This window comes from Protopterus annectens, chromosome 3.part1 (assembly GCF_019279795.1).
Source record: "Protopterus annectens isolate FY-2018-M chromosome 3.part1, PAN1.0, whole genome shotgun sequence".
NCBI lineage: Eukaryota > Metazoa > Chordata > Ceratodontiformes > Protopteridae > Protopterus > Protopterus annectens.
In genome coordinates, this window is record NC_056732.1 from 1,353,019,842 (window position 1) to 1,353,033,832 (window position 13,991).

A 13,991-nucleotide genomic window follows, 5' to 3' on the forward strand; every position below is an offset into this window, starting at 1 on the left:
CTTCACTAGCAAAGTTATTTACCAAAAAAAATGTCTTAACTGTCATAACCTAAGTCCTAAACAAATTGTGATATCTGTACACGTGTACAGCCCATGGGCACAGTTCTTTTACCACGTAGTGAGGACTAACACTTTCTTCAAATGAGGTTTTACTTAGCATGTTGACATGTTCTCTAGCAGAGGTACAATTATTTAACTGTGTTCTAAGTAGTGAAAAAGATTGTTGTGAAATGCAATAGATTTTCACTTACCATATTGCTCCTATTTCGTTATGGTTGTTTTCCATCTTTTGTCACTAGGTGCATGTTGCCAGTATGTCATGCATCGCTGCCAGCACGCCATTGTGCAGATCACTCAAAAACTGTTCAATGCCATCTTCATTTAGGTGAACTCTGTCATTTCTCAAAAGGTGATCATCTTCTGCAGTGGGGACTTCACTGCGTATAAAACACATTGTCAAAATGACAGAAAGAAACTGGCAGGGGGGCTTGAAATGACTCCACGTAGACAAAAATCCAAATCTGCCTTGTGCATTCATCAATGTGATAACGACTTCTACTTATGTGAATGACAGCGACAGCTGCTGAGACTTTCACCTGAGAAGTGATAATGACTCAGTGCTATATTGTAAGTGCACTTATTGTTAATGTGATAATGACATGCATTTTATTATGGCAAAGTTATGCATGAGCAGACAAAGGTGATAATTGCGGCACATAACCTGTTCAGTAGGCATTCATTATGTTAACTTGTGCAGCTGTTATGTAACACAGACTCATCATCTGTTGGGAGAAGACCTGAGTAATTCAGTAAAAATAGTATAACACGTGTATAGTACTAAGCCCTTCCTCCCACCTAAATTCCACACATGACTGACAAAGCCAGGAAAAATGCCCAAAATATATGGTAGCACCATGCTGGTAGTAGTCAGCAAGTAATAACCTTTATCTCACTCAAGCAACTACTGAGTATAACCAGAAATAGAATAATACAAGCAGAACTGTCAAAATTATCTGGTTGATCCGTGTAATAATTAGTCCAAAAAATAGTCATTCATGTATCTCACTTAACCATGCCTCTGGTTACAATAAGAAACAGAAGTAAAAAAGGCACAAATATCAGCAATAAAATACTGAGCCTCTCATACCACCCAGACATTATTCAGTAGAAAGAAAGACTGAATCACAATATATGTTCAGAACGTTTGGATATATTTATCAACACTGTTCCTGTTATCCACCATGTTAACACCATCAGGGACACTTTGAAAATATTACTATTGTTAACTTGAAATATTGATGGAACAAGATAATGTGACTTACTAAACATGTTTTCAAGTAAAAGAAGTATATAACTTTTAGTTATGTACTCACCATAACTTCAGATGTTTGGGATCCATCTCGCCTACATTCTGACTGATGGGTTCGGAGCCGATCCTCGGCTCCGACTCGGCACGCTTATGCCAAAGAGCGAAGTCTCTTATTGGCTGAGCTTACTATATCCCAGGATGCACCACTACCAGTCCCCCAGATCTAGTTTGTCCGCATACATGCACACACGCATGCACTGCTTATATAACATTCACAGATGATACAAGATAAAAAACAGTAGAACCCAAATCGTTCAATCTCTTCTGATCTCCAAGGCAGGGGAAGGAGGGTGGGTATTAGGAATGTAGATGGATCCCAAACATCTGAAGTTATGGTGAGTACATAACTAAAAGATGTTATGTGATCCTATCTCGCCTACATTCTGACTGATGGGACAGCGTCCCTAGCACCTAAATCCTGGGTGGCTCACTGGAAAACACTCCTGAGTACCGTGGAACCAAATGATGCTCGCCCTTTAGATGCCACATCCAATTTATAGTGGGAAATGAAAGTGTGCGGGTTGGACCAAGTAGCCGCAGCACAAATTTCAGAAATAGCGAGCTTGGAATGGAATGCAATAGAGGTAGCCATAGCTCTAGTAGAGTGAGCTTTGACAGATGTTGTAAGTTGCTTATTTGAAGAGGAATAAGCTTGAGTTATGCAATCTCTGATCCATTTGGCAATAGTAGCTTTAGTAATGGTTTGACCCAGTTTATTATCTGAAAAGGACACAAACAATTGATCTGTTTTCCGAATTTGCTGAGTCCTATCTAGATTGAAGCGTAATTGCCTGTCATCATGCAACGAATGGAAGGTATATTCCGCTTTGTTTGAAAATTTTGGAAAGAAAACTGGTAGCTCTAAAGATTGTTGGAGACAGAGATTAGAGCAAACTTTTGGGACAAAAGATGGGTTAGGTCTAAGTGATACTCTATCCTTGTGAAAAATCAAGTACGGTGGTTTGATAGATAGGGCTTGAAGTTCTGAAACTCTTCTTGCAGAGGTAATTGCAATTAAGAAGGCAGTTTTCCAAGACAGATATTTCAACTCACATGTAGCAGCTGGTTCAAAGGGGGAAGATGTTAAGGCACAAAGTACCAAATCAAGATCCCACGGAGGCGCAGGATGAAAAACTGGGGGTCTTAAAAGCACAGCACCTTTCATGAAAGTTTTACATAATCTGTTGCTCATCAACGGTGGGTCTATGGATTCGTGAAATTTGGAGATAGCTGCTAGTTGGACTTTAATAGTAGAGACTGAAGATCCTTGATTAAACAAGGATGTTAAAAATTTCAAGACCTCTGGTATCGGGGCAGTAATAGGGTCTTGAGTTGAGCCCAGATAGCAAACCTCTTCCACTTACTGTGATACAATTTCTTAGTGGTGGGTTTGTGGGCTGAAGATAAAATGTGAATAACTTCCGGGTCCAAGGTGTGATTTCTGACTAAAGTCGGAAGTGGAGGAGCCAAGCTGCTAATTTCAAGGTGTGAAGGGACTGGTGCTGTTGTCCCGACTGATGAACCAGAAGGTCCGGAGTTAGATCCAAGAACCAAGGACCGTCCAGAGTATATTTCTGTAGGTAGGGGAACCATACCTGACGAGGCCAGTACGGAGCAATTAGAATCATTGTGGACCCCAATTGGGAAGCTTTCTGAATGATTTTGGGGAGGAGTGGAATCGGAGGGAAAGCATAAAGCAGTCCTGTTGGCCAAGGTTGGACTAGAGCATCCGTAGCTGCCTCCCCTTGACGCGGGGTCAAGGAAAAGAACGTGTTGCACTTGGCGTTTTGTGGTGTTGCAAACAGGTCGCAGCACGGAATCCCCCATCTTTTGAAAATCTGAGCTGCTACTGTCTCGTTCAGAGACCACTCGTGAGAAGAGAGAATAGTCCTGCTCAGTCTGTCTGCCAATACATTGGATTTTCCTGGAATGTGGGTCGCTACCAGGAAGCGCTTGGTAGCCACTGCCCATTCCCACACCCTCATGGCCTCTCTGCAAAGGGGTAAGATCTGGTCCCTCCTTGTTTGTTTAGATACCAGACCACCGACATGTTGTCTGTGTGGATGGCGATAATGCCTTGAGGGAGAAACTTGTGGAGGGCTTGTAGGGACAGAAGTACAGCCCTCATTTCCAACACATTGATATGGAGAAATGTTTCGCTTGGAAGCCAAGAACCCTGAACTGACCTGCCCAGACAATGCCCCCCACCCCGTCTGGGAGGCATCCGTTGTCAAGGTGGCCACCGGAGGGGGTATAACAAAGGGTCTTCCCTGATTCAGATTGGATGGCAGAAGCCACCAGCGGAGGTCCCGTTTGCACGTTTCTGTAATCAGTATTTGATGATTGAGGGGGAGATCCTGAAAGGACCATTGTGTCGATAACAGCCACTGAAGAATCCTCATGTGCAATCTTGCCAGAGGAACTAGGAGAACCGTGGCAGACATTGAACCTAAAAGTTGCAGGACCATCCTGGCTGGGGCTTTGGATCTTAGAAGCAGGGCTCGGACTTGATCTTGTAATGTTTGTATCCTTTCGGTAGGAAGGAAGATTCGCATTAATTTTGAGTCTATCTCTGCTCCTATGAATCTTATGCGCTGAGAAGGCAGCAAGACAGACTTTGACCAGTTGAATGTAATTCCCAGGAAGCACCCAGGAGATGGTGGCTTGTAGGTTCTCTAGTAGTAGATGCCTGGTGGTGGCAGTCAGGAGCCAGTCGTCCAGATAGGGAAACACTTGGAATCCGAGACTCCTCAGGTGAGCAGTCACTACTGCCAAACACTTGGTGAACACCCTGGGGGCTGTGGTGAGACCAAAGGGCAGTGCACAAAATTGGAAATGACTGTCTCCCAGGCTGAAGCACAGATACCTCCTGGACGCCTGATGTATCGGTATGTGATAATAGGCGCCCTTGAGATCTATGGAGCACATCCAAACATCTTTCTCCAACAATGGGAGAATGGATTGTAAAGTGACCATTCGGAATTTGGACTTCATGACGGACTGGTTCAGTTTGCTGAGATCCAAAATGGGTCTCAGGTCCCCTGTCTTTTTTGGCACTAAAAGAACCTTGAGTAATTTCCGGATCCGATCTGGTCTGTGGGGACCGTTGGATGACTCCTTTTTCTAGCAGCTTTGAAGCTTCTATGGCTGCAATTTCCCTTTGACTGGGTGGTGGGTCCGGGATTTTTTTGGACGGTGGGGGTGAGTGTGTGAAGGGAATGGTGTAACCTCCGGCAATAATCCAAAGCACCCATCTGTCCTGAGTAATAGACTCCCAGGCTTTTAGGTGCTTGGCAAAACGGCACCCGACTGGCTCCGGAGCAGCACAGCCGGGCAATCCCTCATAGAGTGTGGGAGGCTGAAGAGCCACGAAAGGACTCGCGGTCTCCAGTGTTGCGGGGGCCTCTGCCGCCTCTGGGACGGCGTCTCCCAGAAAAATTTCCCCGTCCTCTGACTCTGGAAGGGGAATCTTCCTGCTGTTGAGGAAAGAATTTCTGTGATTTGCGGAACCACATCTTCCCTCCTCTTTTAGCCTTGGGATAAGGCCGAAAGGGAGTGGAATAACGTGCCCCTACAGCAGATAAAGTCTTTCCCTCTTGCTCACAGCGGGTAAGAGTGTCTTTTACCTTGGGTCCAAACAAAGAGGACCCATCAAAGGGAGCGTCGGCAAAGGAAGACTTAAAGGCCTCCGCGAAATGACACAAACGGAGCCAGGCTTGTCTCCGTAGAGCCACGCCTGTGCCTGCCGCTCTGCCCGCCCCTTCAGCCGCATATGAAATGAGCCTCATGGACGAGTTAGAAATCGAGGTAAGGATAGCCAACTGAGAGCTAACCGACACGCTGCAGGACTCCTGCAAATGTTTGGCGCCCAAACAGTATACACAGAGAGAGTGATCATCTGTGATCGACATTTTGAAACTGCACTTAGTGCACTTTTTAAACCCTGAAGGCCTAGGAGCCTGTGACATTATGGCAATCAAGTCAGTGAACTAGCCAAAAACACAAAACACTCTAACTATCACAGAAAGATTTCTTTTCTCTCTCTCTTCTTTCTCTCTTTTTTTTTTTTTTTTTTAAAGAAGGATGTAAGACCCCTAAAAATAATACGGGACTAGCCAGACAACAGACTGACAGGGGAAGGCCCTACAACGCAAATGGGACCTTTAGTCAGACAATACTCAGTCACTACACAAGAATTTCACCAAGAAAAATCTTCACTCACACACAAAAAACACACGATAGCTGTTAAAACAGCTTTTTGTTGAATTTTAAGGAAAACCCTGACAGGAAAAGTAAGTGAAAAACACTACTTAGCTCAGCCAAGCTCGAGACCACGTCTTTGCTTGTTAGCGGCAAACGAGATCTGGGGGACTGGTAGTGGTGCATCCTGGGATATAGTAAGCTCAGCCAATAAGAGACTTCGCTCTTTGGCATAAGCGTGCCGAGTCGGAGCCGATCCTCCCATCAGTCAGAATGTAGGCGAGATAGGATCACATAACATCCATAGTTATATTATTATTTTCCTTTATTTAGGGTAATTCCTAACCTTTTCTCCAGGGGTAAAGAAGGACAGAGTTAAAATTTGCATGAAAAACAGACGTTTCTGAAAATCAGGGATACTTTAGAGGTATGGCTCTACAAATAGTGTTGTGTTTAACTCAAAGACAACCATGCCAACTATTTATGCAAACACACTCTGGTTAACTACAAAAAACTGCTTAACGACAAATAGTAAATAATCGCAGTAATCATAGTAATAACCTGTTTGGCCAATATCTTCTGTCTAAGTATGCCAAACTCCCATAATATATGCAAATGTGTATTATTTTACAGGTTTTCTGCCTTTGCGTGCAACAAAAAATGGCCCCTGTCCAGCTGGACAATTTCCATGTACTAGAAAACGGGAACTGTTTTCCTGTGATACCTATAACCTGCACTATAATGGACAAAACAACAGAACACAGCACTTCGATCTGATTGTGTACTGTCCAATTATGAAAAGGCTTTTCTGACACAAGGATTCAATATAATCCACCTTTTTGTGGTAAGAACCAGTGCCATGGCTCCTACTAGCTGCTGGCCTAGTATGTCTCCTCCATCTTCTCTAACTTGCAGATAGCACTTACAAATACACACCAAGATGCCCAAGTTAAAGTAGCATTTAAAATCTTGTATCAACCTGAATGAGTAATCCATCTCTAACCTCCTTCAATGGCATACACCAGGCAGACCTCTATAAATCTTGGCTTTTATCACAAATGCCTGAAACAGCTATGGCAAAGCTCTCTTTTCAGTAAATGTGTCCAAACTCTGAATAATATCCCTACTGGAGTAAAACAAGCTAAAATACCAAATGTTATGGGTAAACTAAACTGCACCCAAGTCTCATCTTTCGGCTTTTCCCAGTTAGGGGTCGCCACAGCGGAACTCCGGTCCGCTAATGATTGGCAGTAGATTTTTACGTGCTGGCTTGCTGGGCCTAATGCACAATCTTCAACAAAGGAACGCCCATTCACGCATGTCGCCACACAGAAGACACTCTGAGAATCGAACGGGCAACGTCTAACTGTAAGGCAAAAACGCTACCGCAGCACCACCACTGCGAAATGACAGCTTCTACTCTGATGGACTCCAGCCTACATTTGCTTCCCCCACAACTCTCAGCTCTGAATGTACATATGCAGTAGAGAAGATATAAACAAGTACTTGGAAGATTTGTTGTCTTTAATTACTTACTTTACATTATACTATTAATTAGTCACTGGTGTATCTGATTGTCTTATATGGTGACATATTACACAGTATTTACATTTTTGTGCTATATTCTAAGTAATGTAACTATATGGAATTTGCAGAGTTAATTTCCATGTTTCCCCAGTGACCCCTTCAGTTGTTTGTGTTGAGTATGCACAAGCACCAAAATGACACAAAAAACTATTTTGCCCAGCGGTCACTTCAGCAATCTGACCATGTATGCACAAGCACTTCCCTGATGCACAATGAATTTTTTCCCAAGCAACATCAAAGTCAAAGGCCTAGATGGCATGGCGTCTGGCTAGGGATAGGCCTTGGGTCAGGCATCGGTATGGTGGAGGTGGCGTCTGATGGGCTCCAAGTGAATGCTGGTCCACCCCAGCATCTAAGGCAGGCACCAGTAAATCCTCTGTGGACATGTCATCCACTCAAGATTGTGCGGCTTCCTCAGAGGTACCCGCTTTATCTACACCGGCAGATGCCAGATCCTCAGTCAAGCTGATATTGGCTACAGACTGAGGTATGGCAGACAGAGGTGCAGCAGACAAAGTAGGCCATGGGGACTTGGCCCTCTTCCTAGTTGGTTCAGACAGGACGTCGTGTGCGGCCTTCATCCCCAACACTATTTGTTTCAAGCACTGATTCTGTAAATACAAGTGTAAGGCCTGCAAACGGTGGCGTAAGGTCTTAGGGACAAACTATTGGCAAATGATACAGTTCTCGTGGTCGTGTTCCCTGCCTAGACAAAAGAAACACTGGTCATGGGTGTCTTTATGGCGAATCTGCTGACCGCACTTGCCCCTTACCGGATGACATTAACAGACTATAATTAACAACAAGTAGGACTGAAGGAATAGTCAATGGGGTACTTAACTGAACATTGATCCGACATCCATGAGAAGCAGGAGCACCTGGTGTACGACTGGCGGCTGAAAAGTTGTAAGGGCTGGTGCGTGCAGACATCACTTTTATCGTCCACATTTCTGCAGCAACTTTAGACTTCTGATACACCAAGAGGGACTGAAAATCTTTGGAAACCTGGCCGGATAAACTGGAGAGGAAGAAAGGTAAACCAGCAAGTTGAATACTGCAACATTGGAACAGAAGAACATCTGCTTTATGTAATGATTAAAGAAAAAGTAGGACTTTTTTGTAATAAAATCTCAGGTCTTTTGCCATTTTTTCGATTTTTTTGCAGGACACAACTGCCCAAAGAGGGACTGTCCCTCGCAAAGTGGGACAGATGTTAACCCTAATTATGGAGCTTAAGAAAATTTGGGATAATCAGCTTTCATCAGGGTGTAATTTTGCCAATTGCTAGAGGCGCTCCAATAGTGACAGAATAGGGAAAAAACATAATGGTAGATTTGTGGTAGTAATGGGCTACTGAAAAGTGAGGAGAATTATGCTGCCATGTATTTATATTCCACCAAAAACTGATATTATGCAGCTTAAGAAAATTTGGGGGGGTATTGTCAGCTTTCAGCAGGGAATATTAGCTATACGTGGGGACTGGAACTTGACTTGAAATAGTAAAGATGTATCTTCTTCAGAAATCTACCCTCTTTTGAATGGAAGATGGGAATTCAGTAGTAGGAACCTGGAAAGAATTTACATATTATTCTCCAAGGTACAATAACTGGGCAACACTAGAGAGAAATTATATTTCACCTGAACATGTGCATTTAATTGAAAGTTTCAACACACATCCAATAACTAGTTTACATCATGCACTAATAATAAGAAAGATAAAAATCCATGGTAATGAAGTAAAAATGAGACTCCGGAGTTCTTCTATCTGTAAAAAGAGAAGAATTTAAGAAATGTGTAGTGGAAATTATTCTGGCGTTATTAGGGAAGACCGTTATTGCGGAGACCAGTTGGCATAATTGTTAAGGTCTTCGCTTCCCATACACAAGGTACAAAATTCTATCCTGACCCCTGACCAATGCCTGTTTAGAGTTTGCATGTTCTTGCTGTGTCTCAGTGGGGTTTCTCAGACCTCCGAAAAACATGCCAAGTGTTTCCATCTCAAACTCACCTAAGAATGGAGCTCTGGGCAGCCTCGGGTTCACAGTATCTTCAAAATAGGAGAACACAGATTACAGACTGTAGTGTGGCAGGGCTATCCACTAGATGGTGTAAAAAATATGGCTCTAGGTGATCTGGTCATGTTGACTAATGTTGTCAAAATGGGCATGGGTATTTGCGGTGATAAGTGGGTTGAGGACCCGGCCTAATCCAACCTATGCCAGGGACCCATGCTAACAGTGGGAGGCGTGTATGTGTCCCTATCAGCCAGGTTGGTCCAGTGTGCCTGCCATAAAGCCCAGCAGCCCTGGATCAATAAAATACTGGCCAGTTGGTGTCCAGTTGCCCAGCTTGCATTACCTGGAATAGCTCTGTTGAAAGAAAGATGGACATAAAAAAAAAACAGTCAACCTGCCAAACAAACTAAGAATTGCCACATTCAGTGCAAGTTCACTAACAGGATGAGGCTTGGAAGTGGATGACATGATGGTAAGGAGAAGGCTGGACATCCTTTGTATACAGGACACAAGGTGGAAGGGCAGTGCAGCAAAGCCACTTGGCTTGAGATCCAGAGTCTACTACTCAGGAGGAGGACATACTAGAAATGGTGTGGTAATTGTGATCCGGACAGACTTCAGAAAACAGTTAGGGATGTCATCAGAATCAATGACAGACTCATAGCAATCAGACTCCACTATAATGATAGAGCACTATTCATAACCTCAACTTATGTCCCACAGTAAGGCTATGATAGTGAGAAAAATAGTACATTCAGACAGCAGTTGCAGGACTTACTACTAGATAAAACAGGACAGGAAATGTTGCCGATAATGGGTGATCTGAAGGTATACATTAGAACAGAATAGGAGGACTGCCTGGGTCCACATGGGTGGGGTAACAGGAATAAAGAAGGAGATGGTATTCTAGACTCTGTCTGACAGATGGATTGATGGTAGCCAACATATGTTTCAGAAAGAGAGAAAGTTGTGAGATCACATACAAAAGTGCAACTCAGGTAGACGTTCCCCCTAGCAATGGAATGGCATTGGGGTAGAATCAGTGATTGCAAAGTCATCCGAATGAAACAGTCGGTCCACAGCATAAACCACTGATTGACAATTAGCTGCTAGCAGTGATCAGAGAATGCTCCAAGATCAAAAGACACCAGGCTGAAGACCTGGAAGCTGACTGTAGACGGCATAACAGTAGAATGAATTACTCAAGGCTTTAGCACCTCAACAAGAGGGGGAAACAAGTGGAGTTGAAAAAGAATGGCAGTGCCTGAAAACAGCATGTATAAGGACTACAGAACAGATATGTGGCTGAGCAAGGTATGGAAATAAGATACATAAGGAAAACTGGTAGTGGAATACAGACGTCCAAGAAGCCATCAAAAGAAAGAAGGAGTGCAGGAAAAAGTGCGAGACATAAACAACAGCTCTGGCTATGGAAGAATATCAGTTGGCTAACAAAGAGGCTAAGAGAGGAGTTGCAATAGCAAAGAATAAAGCATCAGAGGTACTCTACCAATGTCTGGAAAGTGACTTGATGGATGGCACAAAGAACCTCTATCGGGTTGCAGGCAAAGACAGAAACATAAAGAAGACAGTCAGACACCATTCATAATGGATTCCACTAACAGCCTGCTCACCAGTACACAGGACATTAAAGGCAGATGGAAGGAGTACTTCTACCCACTTCTGAATGAAGAAAGCCCTACAGAAATTGTACTGCCCAGAACACAGCCTACGGTGAGAGAACAGGAGCAGCCCACCCTACAAGAAGTAAGAACAGCACTAAATGAAGTCAGGGAGAGCGGTAGGCTCAGATGAGGTCAAAGCAGAGATGATCAAGATGGGTGAGATAGGGGAGAAATGACTCCTGAGGGCACTCATACTTATACCAGTATGGAGAGAAAGTGTACCAGATGACTGGAGAATAAGCATACTAGTCCCAGTGTTCAAGAACAAAAGGGGACGATCATAACTGTGGGCAGTATAGAGGCATCAAACTCCTATAACACTGCATGAAAGTTCTGTACAGGGTGACTGACAAATACACAGAGTAGTAGAAAGTATGATGGGAAATGAGCAGTTCGGATTCAGATCAGGATGCAGCACAACTAACCTGAAGTTTGCAGTGAGACAGATACTTGAGAAGAAGCTAGAAATGAGGAAAAAAAGAGTCCAAATGGGCATTTCTTGACTTGAAGAAAGGATATGACAAGGTCCCAAGAAAGGTGATTTGGGCAGTCCTGTGGTGGTCTGACATCCCAGAAACATTAGTAGACTTAGTCCAAGTTATGTACAAGGACCCAATTACTCAAATACAAACAGTGTTTGGTCTTACAGATGGGTTTCCAGAGGGAGTGTGGTGTGCATTAGGGTTCATCTCTGAGCTCAATGCTATTCATATATTGGTGATGGACTACATCAGTAAACAGGGTGCAGGGAACAGGTCAACAAAGTTGCTGTATGCAGATGATATGGCTTACAAGCAGACTCTAAGAACTTTTGCAAAGGATAGGAGAATGAAATGCAAAACTGAAGACACATGGGATGAAACAGAGTACAGATAAGACAGTTGTGATGACAGCAAACGAGGGAAATCAAAACATGCTGAAAACTGAGATAGAAGGGAAAACACTGGAACAGGTTAACAGCTTCTAGTACCTGGGAGGGGTGGTTAAGGAGAAGGGAAATCTGAATGAGAAGGTCAAAGCTAAAATCAGAGGGCCTGCAGCCAACTTGCACAGAGCGTCAGGGCTAGTATATTTCAAAGAATGCCAAAGAAAAGTTAGGTGTACAAAACAGTGGTATGATCCATACTACTGTATGGTACAGAAACCTGGGCAGTAAAGACAGAGCAGTTGAGGAAGCTAGAGGTGATGAAGTGCTTGAGACAGGTGGTAGGATACACACTGTATGACAGATGAAGAAATGAGGACATAAGACAGAAGCCAAAGTAGCTCCAAATACAGAAAAGGTCAAATAGAACAGATTACTGTGGCTCAGGCATATGTACAGGAAAGCAGAAAACAATCTGGTGAAGAAGATTTGGGACAGGGAGAGGGCAAGAGGAAACAAGGGTGTCCAGCAAAGAGGTGGATGGATCGTGTTAGAAAAGACCCGCGACAGTCATGCATGAGTGTCGAAGAAGGTAAGAGAGTGGCAACGAATAGGCAGAGATGGCGACAAGTGACAACACCCAGACACCATGTAGAAAATGGGAAAAAGGGAGTTGATTATTAAGGAAGAGAAATTTCTTCAGAAGTTATAGCTAGTGAGTAGGATAAAATGAAAATGAAAGTTATGCACTTACCACATCTGTGTTTTCTGCTTCAGTCCTTCCTCAAATAATGGGTCTTCAGATCAGACCTCACTCAGGCTTGTCACTCTACACTTTAGGCTCCATAGCTCAGGTTCCTCCCCTTGCCTATAAGTCCCCTCCTGTTCCCACATTACCTCAGATAAGAGTTTTCCCGCAACCCCAGACAGAATAAAAACACAAATATCAAACCTGCTATACCCAATATCTTTAAAGGGATGGAGCTCTGGGCTGAAAGAGGGTAAAACATTACTCAAGAGCCAGATCATACTGCCATACCAGAAACCTGTGGTAGCAGAACCAGCTTCATATAGACCCATTTCATTTTAAAACCATGATTATAAAGTGTTTATGAATGTACTTACTAAAAGAATGGCAAAGGTGTTGCCAAAAATGAGAGATTTTGATGTATGTGATTTTGTATAGGGGAGACCAACATTTGACAATGTTAAAAGAGCAATGATGATCCAGAAAACAGGAACAGAATGCAAGAAAATACTGCTGCTGTTGGTGGGTCTTGATGCAGAGAATGCATTCAGACTAAGTTGGGATTGTATGAGTAGGGTAACAGAAGCATACACATTCCCGGATACAATAATAAGGTTAATTAGGAGGCTATATGAGGGACTGGAGGTAAAAATTAAAGTGGAAGGGTTCATATCTTTGATAAGTTGTGTTTGAACAGAGGAACCAGGCAGGGGCATCTTCTTTCCCCTTTATTTGCTTTATATTTAGAGCGACTGGCAAAGAAGATAAGGGACTCAGAAATTCAAGGATATAACTGGTATGGTAATAAAGAAAAAATGACTATTTTCAGACAATATTACCGTGTATCTGATAAATCCAGAAATATACTAGGCTAAACCACCAGGACCTTTATAAGCCTATCCACACAACTAAACCCAACTACACTTCCTTGTAACATGTGCATCTTAGTTTGGGGATCAGAGTTTATTAGGAGGCTGCTAAAAAGTTATGTGTCTGGGTGTGTAGGGAATATTTACGGTCAGCCTTTATCTACAAGGCATGGGGGCCAGCCTGGGGATGAATTTAGGACTACCCAACTAATGTTAGTTAGGGAGTATTTACTGTCAGCCTCTATCTATAAGAGATGGGGGGAGGGGGGCAGCCGGGGGATGAATTTGAGATTTCCAATCCAATGGCCAAGTTTACATTTGAATAGGGTTAGGGATGGACTTTGCTTCACATGGAAGGGGAGCCTATTCCACAGCATGGGGAACCTTGGAGTCAGATATCTGTCTTTTCAACATGTTCTATTTATGTAGCAAGCCAAGTTCAAATCCCTGGATTTGGTGCTGATCGTTTTGTAGATGTGCAAAAGCAACATTGGGGCTTGATCTGAGGATGCTTTATATGCCAAACATGGATCACCTCTCAGCAACCTATAGGAGACAGTGTACAGAGACAGGGCTCTAAAGCAATCTATATAGGACAGTGTGTTAATACCCTGGATTTTCTTGGTGAGGAACCTCTGTGGGTGTTCCAGGTG

The 13,991-nt window shown here is 43.4% G+C and overlaps 1 protein-coding gene across 1 annotated transcript in view; it reads right to left on the reverse strand.

Annotated features, from left to right (window-relative positions):
* Positions 1 to 295: 295 nt before the first annotated feature.
* The window catches only part of LOC122797772 (zinc finger imprinted 2-like), a 354,512-nt gene continuing 340,816 nt past the window's right edge, over positions 296 to 13,991 (reverse strand). Inside the window, exon 9 of the mRNA XM_044066294.1 lies at positions 296 to 437. Within this exon, the coding sequence (XP_043922229.1) occupies positions 296 to 437 (142 nt within the window). The remainder of the gene's footprint in view (positions 438 to 13,991) is intronic.